The sequence below is a fragment of the Tyto alba genome, unplaced genomic scaffold, assembly GCF_018691265.1.
Source record: "Tyto alba isolate M040663 unplaced genomic scaffold, T.alba_DEE_v4.0 Super-Scaffold_2, whole genome shotgun sequence".
NCBI classification, from domain to species: domain Eukaryota; kingdom Metazoa; phylum Chordata; class Aves; order Strigiformes; family Tytonidae; genus Tyto; species Tyto alba.
Genome location: NW_024881282.1, coordinates 18,605,449 through 18,629,090, shown reverse-complemented (window position 1 = coordinate 18,629,090; position 23,642 = coordinate 18,605,449). Strand labels below are relative to the sequence as shown.

At 41.1% G+C, this 23,642-nt stretch overlaps 1 protein-coding gene across 3 annotated transcripts in view; it reads right to left on the bottom strand.

Moving 5' to 3' along the window:
- Positions 1-1,054: 1,054 nt before the first annotated feature.
- ZC3H12C (zinc finger CCCH-type containing 12C) overlaps positions 1,055-23,642 on the bottom strand; it is a 45,624-nt gene continuing 23,036 nt past the window's right edge. For all 3 annotated transcript variants that reach the window (XM_032991070.2, XM_042792621.1, XM_042792622.1), the window contains 4 exons: positions 13,126-13,265; positions 10,040-10,274; positions 8,992-9,098; positions 1,055-8,243 (listed from right to left, as the gene is read on the bottom strand). In XM_032991070.2, coding sequence (XP_032846961.2) covers positions 6,847-8,243; positions 8,992-9,098; positions 10,040-10,274; positions 13,126-13,265 — 1,879 coding nt within the window. In that variant the 3' untranslated portion in view covers positions 1,055-6,846. The remainder of the gene's footprint in view (positions 8,244-8,991; positions 9,099-10,039; positions 10,275-13,125; positions 13,266-23,642) is intronic.

Here is a 23,642-nt window from a genome sequence, read left to right as displayed (position 1 = left end):
AATTTTATTAAGAATGTCATTCAGATAAATAAGTAAGCTTGCACAGGGGGCCACCGCCCGAAGCCGCGCAGCGACCGGCGGCGGCACGAGCTGCACCTCCCGCCCCTCGCACCCGGGTCCCCACCGCTCCTCTGCCGCGCTGCCAACGTCGGCGGCCACGGTTCGTGCCCACCAGGGTGAGTTTCGAGACGGGCACCCCCCGAGGTGCTTCGCTGTGGTATTTCCACCCAGCTGCTGGGGAGGGGCCTTTGCGTTTCGCTCCGGTGCTCCCCGCCGCCCCCGAAGGGGGGCACGGCCTCGTGGCGATGCGCTCAGGCCGGACACGGTGAAACAGCAGACGTTCACAGCTGCGCAAAACGTTTGCATTAAGCAAATGACCTGCGGTCACAACCGATGAAAGAAGGGCAACACCATGAGGGTTTTTTTTTAGGCCAATTGCTCGTTCCATCGGCGGGGCTGGCAGGCTGCTCCCGCGCCCGCACACAGGGCTGGAGAGGGAAGGAAAAGGGGTTGCAGCAAGTGCGGCGTGCTGGCCCTAGCCAGGCGCTGCAATTTGGCAAAAATACAATGCAACAGCTCCCTGTATTCTGAACAGTCATTTTATCACAGCTTTTATCAACTCCTGCTGTATCTCTGTATTCATCAGAGAACTATTCCATTCTAAGTTCTGTCCTACCCTCGTCAGCCCGCTCTGGGCCGAGCTAGGCCACGAACAGTGACGCGGTGGAAGCTGGAGATGTGTGGCAGCACTTGAAATGAGACCAGGTCCACTGGCACAATGTCTAAATCCCAATTCTGCCAAGTGACTGTTGTGGCTACTTACCCCTGGAGTTTTAGTCTTCTTAGCAAGCAAAACAAGGGGAAAGAGCCTATTAAATACGAATTATTACATTAAAAAAGAACTGATAATCTACAATCATTTATATGCTTGAAACTCTGTTTAAATTTACTCAAAGCGAGTAGTTTTGTTGTGCAGACAGGAACATAAAGCTGTCTATAACTCACTGCCACCTGCTCTCAAGACATTTTTTTTATGAAAAAAACAGCCCATCAATGAGGAAAATGAATCTTTATTTTTTTTTCTCTAAAAGCAGAATCCATCCATGTACATGGTTTTTTGTATGGTTCAGAAGGTGGTTTTACGATGTGAATAGTCACATCACAGAAATAATACAGAGCAACCAGTGAAGGAACAAAGAGCCAGTTTGACAATTACTTTCACCAAGTAGTCCAAACATTATTTTTAACTAATGTTTTTGCCAGAATGGACTTCAGGACAGTATTAAAATCTCACCTACTCAACATAAATACAGAGATAATTGGGGGAAAAGAACTACAAAAAACAATTATTGCTGCTGTATCTGCATTTTTGTTTCCTCGCAGGATGTCCTATAATATGCTGGTAAAACAGTTTTTAAATAACAATTTTATTAAGAATGTCATTCAGATAAATAAGTAAGCAACCAGCCAGCCTAATGCGGTAAATTAGACTTCATCTGAGACCAAAAGAAAAATAAAGCTGTTTAACAAAAAGTGGAGAGTTTTTGTTTTACAAGGTGAAGAGGAGATCGTTACACCTTTGGAACACAAAGGCTGAATGTGCTTAAACATCCAAGCGGGTTTGGTTTGCAGGTGTTCCCAGCGCCCACAAAGTGCCATCCTGGCCCAGTGACCTGTCAGCACCAGTGAGATCTCGCCTCCTTCGGGGAGCAGGCGCTTCCCCAGCTGTGCTCCTCCCGTCCCCAGCCCTCCCGCACCTCCGCACGCCCCAGTTTTAGTCAGGGCTTCTCTAATGCCACCCAAAGTGGCCCCGGCGAGTGCGTGTGCTGAGGTCAGGCGCACGTCTAGGCGCTCAGGACACAGGCCCCCCAACAGCCATGACATCTAAGAGAAGGGATGAGAACTATTGCAATCGTTTCGGTTACAGGGTAGATAGATTAACAAACACTACAAGCAGAAGTTATGACAACTCTTTAAGACCTGAAAATGGAAGCTGGAAAATTATTTGAAGCATGCTCGTAACTATGAACAACACACTGCATTTCATAGTGCCTTTATCCACATCTGCTACCTACTTCACAGGTACCAGTGTCTTGCCTCGCAATGCACTGCAAGGAAAACCCAGCATGATTCACGTGCAAACAGTCATTCCACGTGTGATTAGGTAAGGAGATCACCAGTTTCTGATGGAACCTTAAGATACATGAAATGTATTCTAGAACATCTGAAGATGAAGTCTGAACATCTCTCTTGTTACCTAGCAAAAGGTTAGTTGGAACCATCGTTTAACACAGATGATTTCAGGATTAGTTACATGGTTAGTCTAAACAATGTGCACATACATGTTTAATTTGAACAAAATTCGTAAACTACACTTCTCTAAAATTTACAAAGTATATAAAACACATGATTTTACATTTATAAAACCTCAGCCCTTTTATAAAAAACAAAACAAAACAAGTCCATAGAGTTTTGTTTTAAGTTTAAATCTATTGTTTTTTCTTCTCAGCAGTTTTAGTTCCTATGATAAATAAAAAATATAAACGACACTCCACCATGGCCTTATAATGCAAAGAATAAATTAGCAAGAGTCACACTGTAAATCAAAATAAATAATTTCTAAATTATTTTTATTTTAAAAAATGGTCTCTTTAATTGCACAGTATTTTAAACTTTCAGTAGCAATGAAAAGTCAGTTGGGTATTTTTCTAAATGCTCCAGATAGTATGAAAGCATTGTGTCTCATTTTTCAAGCTTTAAACATCAAAAACACCTTGGTCAAACCATCAACTGATAAAACTGATAAATGTTTTGGTAGTCTCTTACTGTGGAAAGATGCTGCAGTACACCTCAGCCAAGGCATTTAGTTCTCCGGCGCTCACCTTGCTGGGGCAAATGGCCCCAGCTTTCCGTTCCAAGTGAGGTAATCTGGTTTACTCCAGTAGCTTTGATGTTTTTGGAAAAGCATTCACCATTAGCTATGACTTGCACAGCGGATGATCACCAACAGCTCAACAACAGTCCACATATTCCAAAGGTGCAGAAGTCCCTTAAAGGGCTTCACCAGACCGGCACGCCTTCTTTCTGTGGTTTCACATGAACACATCAGGCTTCTGGCTCTCCCCAGAGCTATTCTGCAGTGAAGGATCAAGCTACAATTCAGACATACCAAAGAAAATAGGACAACTGAGAAGATACGATCCTTACCTCAGACTATTAGCAGTAGTCTTAAACACACTTGCCAAGTATATGTGTGTACATATACATATATGTGCACACACACATATTTAAACAACAACAAAACCAACAAAACCATTAATACTGTCATAGCCTGAGCGTATTTAGCTCCAAATTAGGTAACCATGGGACGTATTTAAAAACTCTAAATATTGGCAACACATTGATGTACAGAAAACAGTTGTGGGCAGTTGAATGCCTAATGTAAACGTGCATTCAGAATACTGTGTATCTATATACTAGTACTGCTGTAGTTATAATAGCCTGGGATCGTATCTAAAAATATGGAGTCTCTGCTAAGTATCAGAACAACTCTCAAGTACGGAAGACAAGGGAAAGTGTTGCCCTCTTCTTAGCAGCAGGACAGGCCTAACTTGAAGGTACTTAATCCTTCACTGCAATTCTAGCACTCAGCTGGGGCAAAGACAGTATCACTGAACTACCGTTACTGTTTAAGTAACGTGGGATGTTACAGTTCAGCTATTTGCATCAATGCAACTACACTGACCAGTATCAGTGCATTCATGTTTATTACTGGTGTCCTCTCTAAAGGCTGTTAAATGTACAGACTGATGTCTTCACTGTGGAGGAGCTCACATGCAACTCCTCATTCTAGTACCACAGCAAAACCAAAGGAAATACCAAGGCCAATATTCTGTCCACAGTAAATTTGCTTTACCCAACATCAGAGAGTCTAAGGGGAACTAGCACATCATTGCACAACATTAAAAACCACCATATTACTCCTACTCTTATACTTTTAAAGCATTTTCAGTGCTTGGATACAAAGCACAGAACCTATTACAAGAATTCTCTAGCAAGCAACACACTTTCAGGGATTCAATACTGCGTTAAACGTACACGGCCGCAATCAATACTGATAACCCGGGTCTGGGCACTGCAGCACACAGTCCCTCGCGTCTCCTCGCACTGTTTTAACAACGTGGCTAAGCCTGCTGATCCAATATGCTAGGCCAGACTGCTACAGTTACATGGTAGGAAGCATTCTGATGCTCACGCGACAGGGAAAAAGACAAAACACCTCTATTACATACACGTTTCTGTTCATGCTTAAAGGAAGTCAACTTTCAGGCAGAAGTAAATTCCTACATAAAAAATAAATGTAGAAACCCATTAAAAACACAAATATAACAATTGCATTATTAAAACAGCTGCATCTACACTATGGTGTAGTACTTAAGTGTAATTCAATGTAAAAAAATCTTAGCGTACAACTAAGATGAGACCCATTTCCCAAGTCCAAACCTCAGCGTCAGCACTGCATCGGTATCTCCATTGAAACAGGCTCTACGGGTGGTGCCCGACCAAATCCAGGGAAAAACTGTTGTCGGAGGTGAAGAGGTCCTTTCCCTAAACTGACAACGCAGGACAGATGGTGTAGAGCCCCTCCGGAATTGCCGCGGGGGCAGGCGGCGGCAGATCCCGCGGCACATCAGCGGTGGAAGCTGCACGAGCACTACGTCCTGAATTGGTTTGCTGAACATGGTTCAGATTATTGGATATGTCTATAAGCACAATGCTCTTCAGAAGCATTTACTGTATACCCAAACCCTACTTGCTGCAACACACGGTGTCACACAAGTAGTGAAAACGACTTCGTATTCAAAGGTGCTTGGACATCATTTTCAGGCAGCATTTTATCTTTATTTTAGTGAGTTCCCACTACAAAGGTTTTAGAAGGAAGAAAATGCCAATAGTTTATTTTTTCTTTTTAATATGTGAAATTGAGACAGACACCTAGATAACTAGCTACTTTTACTTGCCTAAGTCTATTCTATGTCTGAAATCTCTAATTTTCAAATTAGGGATAAAATGTTGCCCAAAAGACTAGTTATAGTTACACATTTGTGTCTCTACTAAATCTACAAATCAAAATAGTTTTCAGTTAAAAAGATACAATTTGTATCAACAGTAAAAGGTACTTTCTGGTGTTTCAGGGCCTTACTTTAAATTTCAGCAAGCATACCAAAATTATCAGCAGTAATGGTGTAAACTACTGATTTTTTTTTTTTTTTTTTAACACTGAACATTGTTACAATGGATCGAAACCTAAAACTGTTGGACGTCAGTCACGTGAGTACATCTGACATCAACTGCAAAATCTATTTCTATTTTATATATATATATATATATATATATATATAAAATAAAAGCTTACGAGGTGCTAGTAAAACCCATGACTTAAAACCAGAAATATCCCTTACTAATACTAAAACAGACTTGGTTTGTCTGTCTCTAAGACTACGCTATTTGTGGCAAGAGTCAGGCCTACACGATGCAACAGGCCAAGAACTAACTTCAGGAACACATACGTTATCTTCTCTCCCCGCAACCCTCCCCTCCCCAACCGAAACAGAAAGGAAAAAACAAAGTTTAAGTTACTATTTTGAGCTACAATATCATTACCATAGTGCAGTTAATAAACGTTGCATATCCTCAACACACAAAACCTTTTCAGGCCAGCCTTGATAAATAGCAAGTAAAATCAAACAGTATCTTAAATACAAAACTTGCATTGAGATAATTAAGTTCATTTAAAAACAGGTTAATATTTTATGAAAAGCATATTTTATCCAGTACACTTGTGCAGCAATACAAAGAAAAGACACATAAAACAACGAAATGGGACCCTATGATTTTGAACCCCTTTCTACTGACCAGAAATACACAGAGCTGGGTAACAACAGACAGGAACCGAAACAGGGTGGCCTGGTTTGGGGAGGTTCTGAGCATTCGCAGCTTCTGTTAGGTTCAAAGGGGGCTGCAAATTCTCATCACCTTTGAAAATCAGGCAATAAGGCTTTTACCTTATCCATAAAATAAAAAAGACTTTTTTCTCCTCCTCTGATTGCATCTGATCTTACTAATTGACTGCATCAACAAAACATGTAACTAGTTAAACAAAACAAAGAAAGCAATGAAAAGTGCCACACTATAAATTACCAATATATCGTTACCCATTTCACTATTAACTGGTAACAATTTTTTGTTTAAAAAAATTAAGTCAGTGCTGTAGTAAATCTTTGTTTCCTATAAATAGATGATTATAGCACAAAGAGAGCTCACAAAACAACAAACAAACAAACATATGGTGTTGTAAAAAGTTCAAAAACTTGGCTTGAAAATTGTCTGCCAGATGTAGCAAAATCCTCTTTCTGCAGGTGGTTTTAATACCATGCAGCCCAAGGACAAACATCCAACAAGTTAAAAAAATGAAAACAAAAATCCCATCAACAGGTGACAAGGATAGAAAGTGCTGCATATAAACCCCTGATGCACCAAAGATTATAACCAGAGACCACAGATTTTTTTTTTTTTTTTAATATATATATATATTAATTTAAACTGGAACATTCTCCAGCTGTGAAAATAGCCATTTAAAAATTTTCAAACTAGAACACAAAACATATCTGGTACTTCTGATGCATGGGGCTATACATACAGACTCCATGATACAGTATTTCACATAAACGGATTACTATATAACCTCCTTGCTGAGAAGGAGATCCCAAATGCTATTGTAGCAAACCTCCCTCAGCATTAGAGCTGAGCTGAAAACTACTAGACACCACAAAGATGCATCATCTCTCAATAACCTAGCTGAGATTTTTCCACTAAGATGGCTGCAGCGAGCTGCTGAGCATCTGTCACGTGAGGGTGCTTCTTCATAACCATTCTCACAAGATCAGCAGGGAAGATGTTGCAGAGGTTAATGTAAACCTTCTCCCGGGTGTCTTGGTGCCTTGGAGGGTCTTGAGGGATTCCACAGTAAGGTACTCGCCAGGTCTGGTCCTGCTGCTCAGGTAAGCTTTGGAAGGCAAAGTGCTCGTAACACGGCTGTGTGGGGTTACTTGGCAAGGAGTAGGTCTGGCGGTAGCCATAGGCGTCCAGCCCGTAACTCTGCCTATCCCAGCTTCCAAGCCCATCTTGACCAGAATAAGGCTTTCTGTGTCTTAACGGAGAGTTATCATATAAACGCGAGTCTGAAACGCTGTCTATTCTCGTGGACACGAGGGCTCTCCCCAGATGCATGGTCTTTGAATGTGACGAACTCTGAGATGCAGAGTAGTCATTTGGACAACTAGAACGAGCACCGACTGTGGGATGCTGTAGATGCACAGCCATGTAGGGAACTGGAGGTTTGTGGTGATGCTTTGGTTCTTCGTGACTATAGCTCTGCACTCGTGTGAGAGGCTCGTGGTAGCTCTGTAGGAAGGGCTGAGTGTTAAGGCGGCCATGGGGGTGCATATGTTGGCACTTCATGTTCTCCTCTAGCTGTGGGTCAGGTGAACTCATGTAAGACCGATCGCTGTAACCCACGTAGGAATCACTACTGCCACAGCTAATGCTCCCTTCGCTGCTGCAGTCAGAAGCTACAGAGCTAATCCTGTAATCTGTGTCCAAGGAGAAGCGCCTTTCAGGACTACGTGGACCAGATATACTCAGATTTGAATATGCACTCAGCATAGAGTAATACCCTACATCCACAGGAGACTCACATTTTGGATACTGGTCATAAGGCATTGGCGTTCCGTGATTTTTGGTTGCCATCATCACTGTAGGATACTGTCCCTGTGGTCTCTGATCCTGAGGTGGGAAGTGAACTCCAGATGGAAGGCCGTTAGTTAAAGGTGCAGTACTTTGGGGTTTTGCAGCAGCGGAACTGGGTATACTAACTAAAGAAGGTACAGACCTGGTTTCCAATTTGTTTTTGGTGGGAAGCTTTTCCTCCAAGTCTTGATAGGCTTGAGTCCTTATACTAGGATCCGACTGCCTCTTCGGAGCAGCACGCTTCAGCTCAGAAGTGCCATCATTTTTAGTGCTACAGGGAACGCTATTGCTTTTTACCAGTCCTCCTTCACTTGTAGTTTTGGCAGCTGTGCTTCTAGACATGGCACGAAGTTCATCAGCTACAGATCGCTGAGGCTGATTTCCTCTTTCTGGATGATAGTATTTGCATTTGTGTCCATAGGTACATTTCTTCCCTATTAATACAAATGTAATCAGATAAAAAAAAACTTTGACCAAAATCTGTTAATCATCAAACAATGGAAAAGCCCCTCATCTCAAGTTTTACTGATCATTTGAATGATCTTGGAAATGGTTTTGTGTGACACTGGGTGAGATCTAAGATCTCTGGTATTGTGGGGAAAAACAAGGCAGTGGTGGTGTGCTGCAGCTAGTGATCTAGGAATGCAGACCAACGCTACCAGCCACATTTTGAGCTGAACACGACAGTGTCAGTGTCTCTGTATACATCTGCTGCATCGGGCCAAGGAGATACACAGGCAGAAAGTCCCACAGAGCTGCAAGACCACCAGGTTTCAGCCCAGTCAAGATGGTGGTGTGCCTGTAGGGATGCTTTGCAGCTAAACTTCAGACAGCTCAATACATTTTCTGGAAGAAATCTTAGATGCCTTTTGAGCAAATCATGTTAGAAAAGGGCTTTCTAGAGCCTGTAGAATTTAGGTGCTGTTTTGGAACTATTCCTATGAATGATTAATAAAGTTGCTCCTTTACTTCAACTAGCAGATAGAAATGTTCTCTAACTAGCACATTAAAAAAATCTCTTCAGTTTCCACCATCACCTCAGCATTTCAAACATGCTCAGGCTAAGACAACAATGTAAAAACCTCTGTTAAAAAGCTTTTATTTTTGGCAGTGTTAAAATAAAGCAGAAGCTTGGTCCCTAGTCCCAGCAGTACAGAAAACTGTTGAGTTAAATCAAATTACCGTATGGACAGGGTTGCTTCTTATGTTCTGGCACAATAGGCTTCTTCCTAAGAAAATTGTCCAGACTTGGACCATGGCGACCAAGAGGATCATCAGGAGGCATAAATCTATAAAGCAAAAAAAAAAAAAAACAACCAAAAAAACGTATTATGGAAGCAAACAAGCCTTTCCACAATCCTCATGCAATGACTGAGAGCCTCATGACTGTGTCCTGGACCATAACCTGCCAGGCTGACACTTTTAAGCCTGGGTACTTTGAGAGCTGTTTTGAAAGGCGACTTTTCTGCTGCAGGTACTGCCCAAGAGATGAGTCATGGAAATAGACTGGACAGCCCCAGTCTGCTTCAGACAACTTTAGTCTAGCTCAGCTGACTGCTCTGTGGCAAAGCAGGGCTGCACACAACCCACAGTAAATCAAAGTAAGGGCAGCAATACAGGGCAGCAATTTCTTAAAATGCCACAGCTAACTTCACAAAACTGTGCTGATTGTCTAGGACTCTTGCATCTGTATTTAGGCACTGAAATACAAGTGTCTGCTTGGCAGAGTACTGAGTCCCTCCCACTATAAGAAGCCACCAGTGGTAAGTGCAGTTGATCTGTATGCTGGGGTATGAAGATACCACAGATGGATCTAAGCACACAGTTGAACTAGAGACCTCCTGAGGTTCGTTCCAACATGAGTTTTAATATGACTCCAGGATTTAGGAGTCTAACCACAGGCAATCAAAAATTCTGGCTTAGTGTATCAAGAGAATTGGAATATTATAACATAGCATACATCAAATATAGCATATACATTAGCATACACCAAAAGAGGAAAAAACTAGCATAAAAAGATATAAAGATAGTTATAAAAATGCTCTAGAAGCAAAAACCAGAATTCAAGTACTTTTAATCAGAAGACCAGGTCTATGATCGACTATTCCTCCTGTTTTCCTACAAATTTCCCACAAATGATTTAGGATATAGGTTAAGAAATTCATACAAGTCTTCAAACTGTCTTTTCCTCAATTATTTTAGTGGCACATACAAAGATAGAGTGACTTACTTGTCATTAACAAATGAATACATCAGCAAGCGTTCATCTATGAACTTCTTCCATTCAGGCTTTTCATTAGCTAGATCCCTGTAGTTATCATTAGAAACAATGATGCCATCTGACTCAAAGGCCAACTTCACTATAAATCGGTCATCGTAGCATACCACCCTTCTCCCTTGCACTCGGCGGGACGGTGTGAACACAAGAATCTTCTCCTTTTCTAATTTACGCAAGATTTCTTGATCTACAAGGAATAAGAATCAAAGGTTAAGAAAGAGAGGAAAGAAAAAGATCTTTGCTTAATCTTCGTGGACATTAGATTTGAGGAAGAAAATCCAGGCATTTAGGACTAAACATGTCTTAAATGGTTATAGTCCAGCAGAAGGTGTCTGATATATGATACTTGAAGTTACAGTCTGCAGTCAACTGGGCAATGCTTTCAAAAAAACCCCACAAACAAATCAAAACCTCCTGCTCCACATCATTTCTCTAAGACTAACACAGAGGACCTTGTTCACGTTGCTGTGGTTCAAAAGAAACAGTACTTATCAAAATGGTTGTGAAAAACTCCTCTGGTTGAAGAGGTGGTTTTAAACATTACTGAATGTTTCAGTGAATAGGAGGGCTACACCCAAGTACAGCCAAGGGTTTCCTCTAACTGAACTCCTTGGTAAAGACAGACCTCTTCCATCTCTTTGTTGTACCCAGCAAGAAACACCTTTTGAAATAATTCCAGTAGCTCATGTTAATGGGTCTGTCTCACTAAAGTTTCTGCTTAGCGAGAGAAGAGATTACTACTAGCACCCACAAGGACTAGAAAACCCACGTTCTGTACAAACACTCAGGCTCTTCACAAACACTAACAGCATCTCCTAGAAAGTTCTCTGATGTCATCTGGTAGCCAGCAGCGAATGTGGTTTTGGTTTTGTTTGTTTGTTTTTTTTTTTTTTGTTTGTTTGTTTGTTTGTTTTTTGTTTTTTTTTTTTGGTTGTTTTTTTTTTTTTTTTGTTATTGTTATTTTTACCTCTGGTAGTAGTTCAGAATGTCTTTCCTTGAAGGGTTTACAAATTTATATATAAGGTCTTATCAAATCCAAACAGACTTCTCTTTCCTCATGCTAGATAAGCATGTTTAACATTTTATGTAATTCCTTCTTGTTCTACAGAGTCTGTCAATCACCTGTCCAAAAACATTTTCTCTTTCTCTGTGTGGAACCTGGAGATCCCAAGGAGCTTTGAAAGATGGGCTCAGGCTACTACAGAGGTTGTACTTAGCACTGGGGCACATACCCCTTCTGTTGATTCTCCTAGCTATCACTCTCCTCAGAGCAGATAAGCTATTAAAGAAAAATAAACAAAAAGCTAGGCAACATCTAAAATGGCAGAAGATGCTTGCACAGTAAGTGTGAGTCACAGCTCTTAATAATGGTTAAGATCTCAAATAACTCAACTGTTTTGTAGCACAAGAAACTTGACAGGGAACGTGTTCCATCTAGAAAAAAAAAAAAGACCCCAACAGGAAGAAATACAGCATTAACATTACATATAAGCAATATATTTGATAAAAGCATTTATCTGCTTAGTAGAAAGCACACAAGATTTTAAACCAAATCCAACCTTTTTGTATTCCCCTTTGCCTGTGGTAAATGATGAGTAAGAGTGTGATGGAAGGCAATTTTTTTCCCGCACTAAGAAAGAATAAAAAAAATCTGCCATGTGATGAATGGCAGGTAATAGTAAGAAAGATGCAGCTGTTGTTGAGCCCAAGAAGTTTCTCATGAATACTGACAGTCTAGAACCATCCTCACATTAGTCATCTCAAGACCTTCAAAATTTCAGGTGGCCGCATATTTCAGGTGTGTGTCTCTGGAAATGGAGTGTCAGAACGTGTTTGACAAGACTGGTAGCAAGCAGGCTCCCTGCATCTTGATAAGAAAAAGAACCTCTGTTTTACAGAAGATACAATAACCTGCTTTGATCTTCCTCCCATTTTCATGGTCCATGATGACACATAGCAAACTGATTTTTCATTGCTAGACAACTGATCAATTTTAAGTCTTGCTACTTTTTTGAAACTCCTCTGGGGACTTCTAGGCCTACCCACAGCTCTAGTGGATGTCACAATTTATTTCTAAATAGCCGAATCTTTATTGCTTAGCCAATGCTCTTCTCATACCTCAAACACCTAGTACAGTGAAAGAGAAAGGCTTCAAGAGAAAAGACTCCACACTGCCTGTGATGAGAACAACATCTTTCCAAATATTTTCTTGCATCAACGTGATATATTCTAGTAGCAATCAAGTAAATGAAGTGTTGTGAAGATCTTTCCAGATATTTGAAAATGCATGTGGTAATCAAAACTTGCTTCCATAGTCTTTTAGAAGCCATAGCTATTACTCCCAAAAGCTTCCTCCCTTTAAAGGTAGCCCTGTTTAAAGAAAAAAACCCAATCCCCTCTCCCCCTCAAATTCTAGTGGGTTTTTTAACCCCAAATTCTCCTCTTCAACTTTAGGGCAGAGGGATGACAACTCTTCAGCCTTCACACAGAATCAATTAGTTTGATCAAGAAGTAAATACCTCTGCACCAAATTTTTTTTCTAGATAAACACGTCCAAAATTAAAATTTTCAAAAGCTGTCTCATTTATTAATAGTAACGATGAAAAGGGGAACCATTCCCTCTCTGTCAGGATAATTCCCGTTACCCCAAGCATGGGCAGTGACTCACTGCAGGTGACTGGCAGACAGGACAGCCTGGCAGAATTTGCTCACCACAAGAAAGATCACCCAGTGAATCACTAACTTCAAATGTCTCTGCTGCCAATGCTATATGGGCATAACAGATTTAAAAAATGACAATTATGTTCTTCAAGAAATAAGTAGCAACGTTAATTGAAAATTTATCAGGCCAGCAGAAAAGGAGGAGTTGGAGAGGGCATTGCTTTGTCTTTTTCCTTCCTGAAGACCTCAATGAAGTTACTACTGCCAAATATACTTTCTATTGTAGTCTTTTATTTCTAAAGATCTGTTCATTTGAGCAGTAGCACTCATGATGTGCAAAGCATCAAACAAACCAGAGAAGGTGGAACAGAGCTTACCTGTGATAAGAGCATCAGGTCTCGACTGTTCTTTCCTCCATGCTGGCACAAACACAGTAACATCCTTGTGGCCTCTTTCCAAAAACCAGTCTACCGCCAGTTTGATTCCTCGACAAGAAAACACTTCTTTGTTCCCATGGCTGAAACACACAGTAAAATTCCTTATTATATGACTTTGCTTTTCTATGACTGTAAATGGAGCACAGTGAAACACAGATCTCAAAGCTGTGCTCTTCACTTGCTCTGTGGTTTCTAAAGGTAGCTGGGAATCAGTCTGAGCCTTGTTCAAGCATTGCCATCACTTACAAAATGGTGTGGGAGAAGGATACTAAATCTGCCAAACAATTTTAGCATGTGTATACAGATTCAACAAGTACGGAAAAATATAAGCATGGAGTGTTAAAAATCCTCATAGCCCATCCAAAAGTACAGGGTGTAACAGGCACCACGGAGACTTAATAAGGGACAGCAGGAAGCCTGAAATACTGACATGAAAGAGTACAATAGTTGAGGAAATGCCAGCAGATGAGTACTGAGCACCCGTGTGCATGGTGGTGGGGGAAGGGAGAGCAGATCCCTGCTGCAGGAGCTCTGCCGGGTCCCATCTGAACAGGGAATGAGAGAGAAGGTCTCCAAGCCCAAGGGGATGACAGGTACTCTACTCTGCAGGACAGGTTAGGTGAACTGGAGAGGCTGTCCAAAATCAACACGGCAAAACTAAGAATTTGCTTAGTACTGCATTCAAAAGGAGAAATTAATTGTATATTTAAAAAGCTGTGGTGAGACAGTTAAGCAGAAACCAATCAGACACAAGCAAAACAAAAGATGTGCTTCTGTTGTGCAATAACTGTTTAAGGTAAGGCAAGAGACGCAATTAGGTAATTTTCTAAAGGCAAATGAGTCCGCAGCCAACTTCTACATCCAGTTTTGGGCATGACATATTACAAAAGACACAGATGAACTGGAAAGAATCCAAAAAAGTGAACTAAGACCTATGGGGAAAGACTAGGGGAAGTGCATTTAGTTAATCCAGAGAAAAAAAGCAGCCTGTGGATGAACAAAACAATATGCAACATATAGGAGGTAATTAAAATAGAGGACAGTGATCAACCATTGGGTGTCCACGGAAAAATCTTGGTACCCAACTCCACAGCAGAGGCAAAGGAAATGAGGGAACTCCGGGACTGGAGGAGGAGGAGGTGCTCCACGAGGAGCAGGTACATCCCCAGAGGGACAGGCAGCCTCTGGAGAATAGGAAAAGTGCAAGAACGAGCAGCAGAGAAAAACTGTGATGTCCTGACCCCAACCCCCTGCACCCCTCACTGCCTCTCCAAAGGGACTGAGTGTCACCTGCAGCGTGACAATGGTGTAGGAGAGGCGTCTGGAGAGAGGCTGCCATGAGGAAGCAGGGAAGACAGGTGTTTGTAGTGAAGCAAGCCTGGGAAAAGGAGAGATGTCTTCCTAGGTATTTTACTGTTTGTCTTTTTTATTTCCCAATACCTGAATCAGTAACTAAATATGTATGTTAACTGGCTATAAATTAAATTCAGTTCCCTGAGCTGAGTGTTTGGCATGCAACAGTACTTGGTGGGCCATTTTCCTGTCATTATTCTGATCCATGAGTTTTCTTGCTTCTGTTCCTCCCGTTTTCTCCCCTGTTCTGCTGGTGGGGGGAGCTGAGGCTGACCCACCATAGTCCCACTGGGTTAGGACAGAAAAGTCCTTAACTAGCATAAGGAACAGTTATGCCATACATTAGAAAAAGCTTTCTAACTGATCAATGGGACAGTCTGCTCACGGATTTTGGGATCCCCTCATCAGATAGTTCACAGAACAAGTCAGACAGCACTTCTGGGGCCAGTCTGGGTTCTCCATGCACAGGAAGAGACGAGCAAGTTTTGTAAGGTCTCTCCCAACCCCACAGCATTACAGAGCAGAAGAAACACAGGGGCACAGCAGCAAGCCGTCACCTTTCACTTGGCTGGCTTGTCATGTATATCAGTTATTCCACAATCTGGCTTCCAGAAAGGTAAAAGATAATTCACTGTGGAATGATTTGAGAAGGAGACAATATGATGATGGATAGCCACAGCGATCCTAAAAGTTCCTCCTACTTGCATGCTTTGAGGTAAATAAAACCACCAAGATGTTAATTACAAACTTTTCTTTTTAGTAGGACCACTTAGAAGTCCAGCTTTCTAAAACACGGCACTGCTGTATGTGAGTAACTGTGCAATGGATGAAATGTCACAGTAAAAGTGAGAAAAATTTTGAGATCATGTCCAGATTCCAGAAGCCGAGGAAGGAGGTGGCATACATGTTCACCTGTGTTTAGTTGTTGAGAGAGAACAAGTCAAGGCTAACACCTCTCACAAAGCACCCTTCTCAGCAGAGGCTGTGTTGAAGGTCACAGGCCTCAAACTAAAGAAAAAAACAAAAAAAAAGGAGAAAAAAAAAAAAGAATAAATGCTCACTACCATTATCTGGATTTAAGTGAGAAACTGTACTACTTCCTCTTCTAATGACGCTGAAGACAGGACCTGGAAACATAATCATATATGAAGACATTGCAATTATTTCTGGCCATAATAATCAAAGTTTGTAAATTTTTGCTGCCACAGGGTACTCCAAGGATAGTTTAAGTCCATCTTCTGTGCTTATAGGGATATACTAGGAACACTGTCAGGAGCAAGACATCTATGTATGGCAATATCCTGTTTAGCTGCGGATATAGGCCGCCGCAATAACATATTCCCTGGTTTGTATGACAATATCATATACTACACTATTACATTGTAATAACACTGTAATAATAAAAAATACAGCACTATTTTTTTCTATGCTTTGTTTTATACTATACAATTATTCTTGTGCTTGTTTGGCTGAAATAGTAGTATCTTTGTGTATTTCGTAACTTCCCAGGAATGGGAAACCAAACCACACGCAGATATGTCACATTAAAAATGCACATGCTCACATGCATATTAAAAATGGCCAACCATATTTGCAGCCATGGTAAGTCTAATTACATCTCCCTGTGACAACACAAAACCAGGGCACTTGGTTCACATTTAGTACCCAGTGGGCAGCCATAACACCTCCTTTGCAAAGCCTGACACAAGAAGTTACTGTTCATGCTATCAGCAGGTCATGTGCAACCATAAACATACTGCAATCCATTTTAAAACACTCAGGAAGGGCTTGTTCCAGCTACTGAATTCCAGTGAAATCACGGTACTGTTATTACTCTAAACAATCTCCATGGTTTCAAATGGATAAAACCACTTTTCACTCCTGACAGCGAACAAGCGTTTTGTTAGACTACCTTTTAGTAACAGTATGTTTCTTCCCGTAAGTCTGAGAGATCATTTCTGGAATGAAATCTTGGCCTCTCTGAAAGAAGTGGATGTTCTTGCCTATTGCTTTCCATCAGGTTGGAATTCAAGCCATGCTTTTAAAGGCAGGAGGAGGACTAGGCAGTTCAGCTCATTAGTTTTCTCTTGCCTAATACAGACTATTAAAAATTCTTTCATCCAGAACATAAATTTTAAATAAACTCTACGGAACAGAAATGGGAAATGCATTACAATGCATATGAGCTTTTTTGCATTGCTGAGCAAGTGGATTTATAGCTGGTATAAATCTTCACAATTTTTTCCACTCCTTTTCAGACATGTGCCTAAGCTGGTATCTGAGTGGATACAAATTCCAAAAAATTTAAATATTTAGTGATAAAGTCTGTGAAAAAGATGTGCAATTAAAATTTGTTCTTTTCTTCTATTCTGTTGTCATGCAGATTTGATGCTCTCTTTTTTGTGATCTTTGTGCTTCATCAGCTTTATAATACATCATATGGTGAAAAGGCTGAAATCCTGCTGCTTCTTCTGACTTTTAGAACTAATCAGAAGGAAAAAAGAGGAGAAATGTTTGTATTCCTTTGTCAAGAAACTTTCTTTTAAAAATCTCTTCCTAATTACTAGAAGTACATGAAAACTCAGAGCAGTCAGGATGACAGCTGTAGCCCTGGGTGAGGCATTGGCGTATACTGCTTTGGTTCTGCTTGCTGACTATGTTTAATCTACCACTCTTAGCTGAAGGAAGATAAAGTATATTCCTTAAGAAGTATCTATTTCTCTTTCATACCATGCATGAAAGATTCTTTTTATCACCACTTGTATATTTGGCCTGCTGATTGCTGTGGTTTTAAGAGAAAATAAAAGTGTAACACTTCCAATCAAGCATTTTTTAGGCTAGGAGAGTTAGTAGAAAGTGGTAAAACATCTGATGAGAACATTTTAATGTTCCCTGTTACCTTCCTAGTCCCCAAATTAGATTTTCAAGTGACTGTCTTGAAAAGAGTTGTGGTATACACTCCTAAAACACTGACTACTTAGAACAGTTGCAATGCTTCTGGCATGCTCTAATTCAATATTCAAACAAACACAGACCTCTCAGGTTTTGAAAGCTACAGAAAACATACATGTTGATGACAAGACACATTACAGCTGAGGTCTACAATAATGTCTGTTGTAATAAACACACGGGTTTTTATACAGCTGAAATCTGGAAACATCAACATACTTCCCATGTAAAAACGTATTGATTAAAAGCAAGAACAAGAAAACTAAAACACAGATCTGCCTGGTAAATTTGGAGAGTTATCAAACTCTTTTCTTCTATCATGTCACAGGAGGAAAACAGTGTTCAGTCCATAGCACAGAGAGAGAAGAATTTCCACCCTGTATCATATTAGTGACTCATTAGCCTGGCAGCCTGGTTTTGTCACTAGACTCATCCCTTTATTTTTTTTTTAAAGCTCTTCTAACTTCCTACATCACAGAAATAATTTGTCCCAAAGCATTACTCAGTAACCCAGGCCTTCTACTGGTCCTGTATTTGTTCCTTATATATGCATATTTTGGTGCCAACACAAAGCAGATGAAACAGTTCCCAAATGTTTTTTTACTCAAATGCTTTGAGGTCTTTGAAGGAAAAAAATCCTTGGAAGCTGTAAAATCTTTCAAAACATTTTTCACCAGTAGGGCTTCCAACACTGGGGCTCTCTATGGAGCGGTTACCAGCCAGGCATGCATGTGAGTGTCTGACCAAGCAAGTCACGCACTCAGCAGTTGGGTCAAAGCAGACAAAGAGAAGTTATGCTCAAAGCTGCCAGTGACAAGCTCCTATCCACATGATCGTTACTGGCTGGAAAAATATTTTTATGTATTCCTTAAAGTGACTTCTCAAAATAACCTAAGAAACTAGACTGCCAGTACCACCGGAAGATGAAATCTGAATCAAGGTACCAAGATACAACTGTGTCTACCAAGCTCAGCAACACACAATCTGAGAAGAGGCTAATGCAGCTAAATTGTTAGTTTGTTAAAATACATATGCAATCAAATTGCCATATAAAAACTACATATGGCATAGATAAGACAATCAAACCATCCTTTGGTTGACACAATTGAAGCTGTGGAAAAACTATGTAGACAGGGTATCAGCAAACCTTTTGCTACGGCCAAATGACCTGCCTCATGGTTACTGCACAGGGACAAGACTCACTTGCCTAAACAGAGATGTTATCTCCATGTTGCACTCTCTGTAAGCACAGCACACTTCTTTTTTGCCTAGATGTTTTCAACGAAGTTTTATATACATTTACATAAAATCTGAAACATTCTTTTCGCTGTTAGCAAAGAAAGTCTGAAAGTACCCAGAGTATCCAGGGAAAACTAACAAATATGGAACAGAAGCAAATTAATAGCTAAAATTTTCCCACTATCTTTGTAACAAACAACTCTGGTTCCTTATACCTTACTCCTTACCTCATGGTGGCAAAAGTCTGACTTTGATTCCAGCAAAGAGAAGTACCATGGCAATAACCAATTGTAGATAATTTTCAGCATTCCAACCTTATCCTTGAAAAGGATAAGCAAAGAAAAAGGACTGTGCAAATATGCTGCACTGTATTTCTTCAGAAGGAGCTCCCTCCCAATGTCAGCAGTGAAGTGAAGTCTTAAAATGAATGTACAAAGAGAACCTCAAAACCTTGCCTTTGCTGCCTCATGGCAAAACAGGACCTTCTCCCCTCCATTCCAGACTGCGGAGACTCAACTGAGGAAGCTGGGAACGTGTGAAAAGCAGGTCCAATAACACAGTGGAGAACGGACAGATACAGGGGTGAAGAGCTGATCTGCTGTTGCTAGATGGGCAAAAATCACCTTCTTTTGCCTACTGTAGTGATGTAAAGGGAAAACAGGGTAGTTTAAATCTCATTACATAGGGATATAGAACTACTATTGACTGAAATGTGCTACCTGTCTACTATCTATGCTGTGTAGTTTACATTAAATAAGGTCCTGAGTGCATTTTTATGTCAATGGACAAATGCCTTTCTTACTTCCATGGAGTAAGGTTCTAAATTAAGATTTTGCATTATAACATCATCATCTAAATGCAAAAGCCCCACACCTTATGAAACAGGGCTAGAGCTACACAGTTCTCTGGAAAGCCAGCACAGGTCACTGCTCAGGTTTAGCATGAGGTCCTATTCCTTAGTCCAGCAAATGTCTATTAAGAGCTCCACAGCTGCTCTAGGGGATTATCTAATTTTCTGTTCAGCTCTGATTTTATGTTTACACACACACATAGAATAAATCAGTGCCATCTGTAAGAGCATTCTAACAAAAGACTTTGTGTGTGTTAGGCTTAAGTGCGTAGTCACCTTTCCTCTTCTGGAAAAGGATTAAGTCAACACCATGAAAGCTAGAATAATGAAAGAACAAGACCAGATTTGAAATAGCCCATAGAAACTGTATGGCAACTCTTCAAGTCATAGCCTGCAAAAGCCACTTTTCTGCTATTCAGTTGAAAGAGGGGGTTTGCTTTGTTTTTAAAACTTTAACCAATTAATATTCTTTAGCCAATATCGGAACTTTAAACTGGAATGACACAAGATGCATCTGATCAACTGCTTTCAGTTTAAGGCACAAATGACAAGCAATGCCATCTCAAAGTTTAAGAAAAGCTTTCCAAGAATTACCAAAAGGCAGAAACTACAAACTAGTTTTCTAAAGCAGCTTCTCTGGAACAGTAGTCATCACCAGACTAGACCAGCATACATGCTGACTCTGGCTGGCCAGGGCAAGTTATTCTGGCTCAAGCTGTGTTCTGTGCTGCCCCCAAGGAACTCACAAATCCACTCATCATCAGTTGGCTAGATGCAACCAGTTACACAAATATGAACATTCAGTCAGATAACTGGACACATTCTTCCTCCTTTGTGTCAGACCCAGCTGTTCTCCCAATGACAAAAGCATCGGGGTTCATTTACAAGTCTAATATAAAAATAATCCTTCCCGATCTTGTTTTTAACTTTGAATTATGAAGCTGAATCAATTTATTTTGCAGCTACACATTCACTAGATGATATGCAGGTAGGAAAGGATCCCTGGCAGTGAGACAGCAGCAAGGCTGAAACAAAGTCACTCTTGTGTCACTCATTAAATGCTTTGTGAAACCTCATCCCTAATTAGTCATGCAATGGAGAGACAGGGCAGCATAGAGTGTTTGATCCTTTCAGAAGAGGACCGCTCTCTTATTCTACTTCTATTACTGGACAACACTCACCTTAACCTTCTTCACAAAACTCTCCTCCCTCATCAAATACATCTTTTAATGGAAAATCAGCAGTTCTTACCTAGAATAATTATAATAGTAAGTGGTATCACCAAGTACATTTATTACAACAACATGGGAGTAAGAATACAGATCACAGTCTACCCATTTCTGTGAGAACATACTGAGAGAGATCCCAAGACTCTCTCAAAAGACTGTCTACAGTCTTGCTTAGGGCACAGTCACAGCTCCCTTTAGCAACTTCAAAGTGAACTCATTGGCCACAGCTTGGAAAAGCAAAGAGGAAAGAAAAGAATAGACTTGCTAATTTATACGCTAGTTACTCATAACAGGACCCTAGACATTTAGATACAGAAATTTGAACAAGTTTGTCTGAAGTGCAGGTGAATTCCTGTATCTCCTCCACTGCTTTGAACATTGCTCTTTCACATGGAAAGCTGAAATCTTTCCTTTTAAGTATCCAAAGTGCTTATTTACTATTATCTATTTTCTTGAAGGGGAAAGGACAGATCCTGGCAGTAAACAATTGGTTGCACAGCTGGTGTCAGCAACAGGGACTCATCTTTTACAAACATGGGACCAGTTTTCATAATCAAGGACTGATTTCTAGGAAAAGGTGGGATCCACTTGACCAAGAAGAACAAAAGCATCTTCACCAACTGGCTGACCAGAAGCAGATGAGAAGTGTCTTTGCCAATAAGCCTGCCAACACAGCAATGCATGAGCAATCCAAGAAGTTTCTGGAGTGCATTGGCAGTAACTTCTTAACATGGGTAACTGAGGACCCAACGAGGGAACCCACTGGACTTCATACTTACAAACAAGGAAGAACTGGTCAGAGATGTGAAGGTCAAAGGCAGCCTCAGCTGCAGTGACCACAAGTAGAATTCAGGATCCTGTGAAGAAAGAGCAAGGCAAAAACCAGGATCACAACCCCAGACTTCAGGAGAGCAGACTTCGGCCTGTTCAGGAGAATCCTATGCGATATGACCCTGGAGAGAGGAGGGGCACAGGAGAGCTAGTTGATTTTCAAGGATCGCCTCACCAAGCTCAAGACTGGTCCACCCTGATGTGCAGGAAGTTGGGCAGAGATGACAGGATAAGACTTTCCCTCATCAGAGTTTAGGGAACACTGAGATGGCACATTCCCAAATTGCTGGGCCCTGACGGGATGCATTCAAGGGTGTTGAGGGAGCTGGCTAATGACATTGTGAGGCCACTCTTGGTAATCTTCGAAAAGTTGTGGTGATTGGGAGATGTTCCTAAGGACCAGAAGAGAGTGAATATCCCTTCTATCTTCAAGGAAGGCAAGAAGGATAATTCAGGGAACTACAGGCTGGTCAGCCTCACCTTCATGCCTGCAAAGGTGATGAAGCAAATCCTCCTGGAAATCCTTTCCTAACAAATTACATAGCTTGGGTGAAGGTGATTTGGAACAGTCAACATGGATTTATGAAGTGGAAATACACTTGACCAACCTCATAGCCTTCTAAGGTGACATGACTGGCTCAGTGGATTAGGAGAGCAGTGGGTGCTGTCTATTGTGACTTTAACAAAGCTTTTGACACTGTCTCTTGTTACATCTTTACTGACAAACTAATGAAGTGTGGGCAAGGTAAGGGGACAGAGAGGTGGACTGAAATCTCGCTGAACTGCTGCACTCAAAGGGTTATGATTAGTGGCATGAAGTCTAGCTGGAGGCCAATTAGTATTGGCGTTCCCAGGGACTGATACTGGGGCAAGGATTGCTTATCACCTTTGTTAATGACCTAGATAATTGGACAGAGTGCAACCTCAGCAAGTTTGTAAAGGATGCATAACTAGGAGGAATGTGTACATGTGTAGAACACTGGATGGGTGTGCTGCCATTCAGAGGGACCCTGGCAGGGTAGAGAAATGGGCCAACCAGGTGCCACAGCAAGTTCAACAGAACGAAATGCCAATCCTGCACCTGGGAAGGACTAAAACCAGGCATCAGTGCAGGTTAAGAGGCAACCAACTAGAAAGCAACTCTGAAGAGAAGGACCTTGGCATTCTGGTGAACACCAAGCTGACCATAAACCAGCAGTGTGCATTTGCAGCACAGAAGGCCAAGAGCTTCCTGGGCTCCATTAGGACGAGTGTTGCCAGCAGATTAAGGGAGGTGATACTTCCTCTCTACTCAGGCTTGCTGTCATCTGGAGTGCTGGGTTCAGTTCTGGGCTCCCCAGTATAAAACAAACGAGGACAATAACTGGAGAGGGTCCAGTGAAGGACAACAGAGTTAAATAAAGGACTGAAGCATCTGTCATATGAGGAGAGGCCGAGAGAGCTGGGACTGGAGAAGAGAAGGCTGAGAGGGATCTTATCCTGTGCATAAATACCCGATGGAAGGGAATAGAGGACAGAAACTGACTTCTTACTGGTGTCCAGTGACAGGCCAAGAGATAATGTGCACGAACTGGAGTATAAGAAATGTTGTTTAACCATAAAAAAAGAAAACTTTCTTACAGTGAGAGCATTCAAACACTGGCCCAGAGAATATGCTGAGTCTCCATCCTTGGAGACATTCGAAACCCAAATTGACATGGCCTTGAATCGCCACTGCTCTGTGCAGGGGACTGGACTAAAAGATCTCCAGAGGTCCCTTCCAAACTGAATGATTCTGTGATTAAATGTGGTAGAAAACAAGTAAAGACCCATTCATTCGATTATTGGATACAGAAAGACTGTTATAATAATAATCTGTTTTAAGGCCCTGTAGCATGCATAGCATGCATTTATATTTGGCTCATTTTATCTAGGTGGTCAGGAAACTAAATTGAGCATAGGAAGGCAGGTCCTAAATATTTATGCTAATAGCTGAATAAACACTAAGGAGAAGTAATTGATCTCAA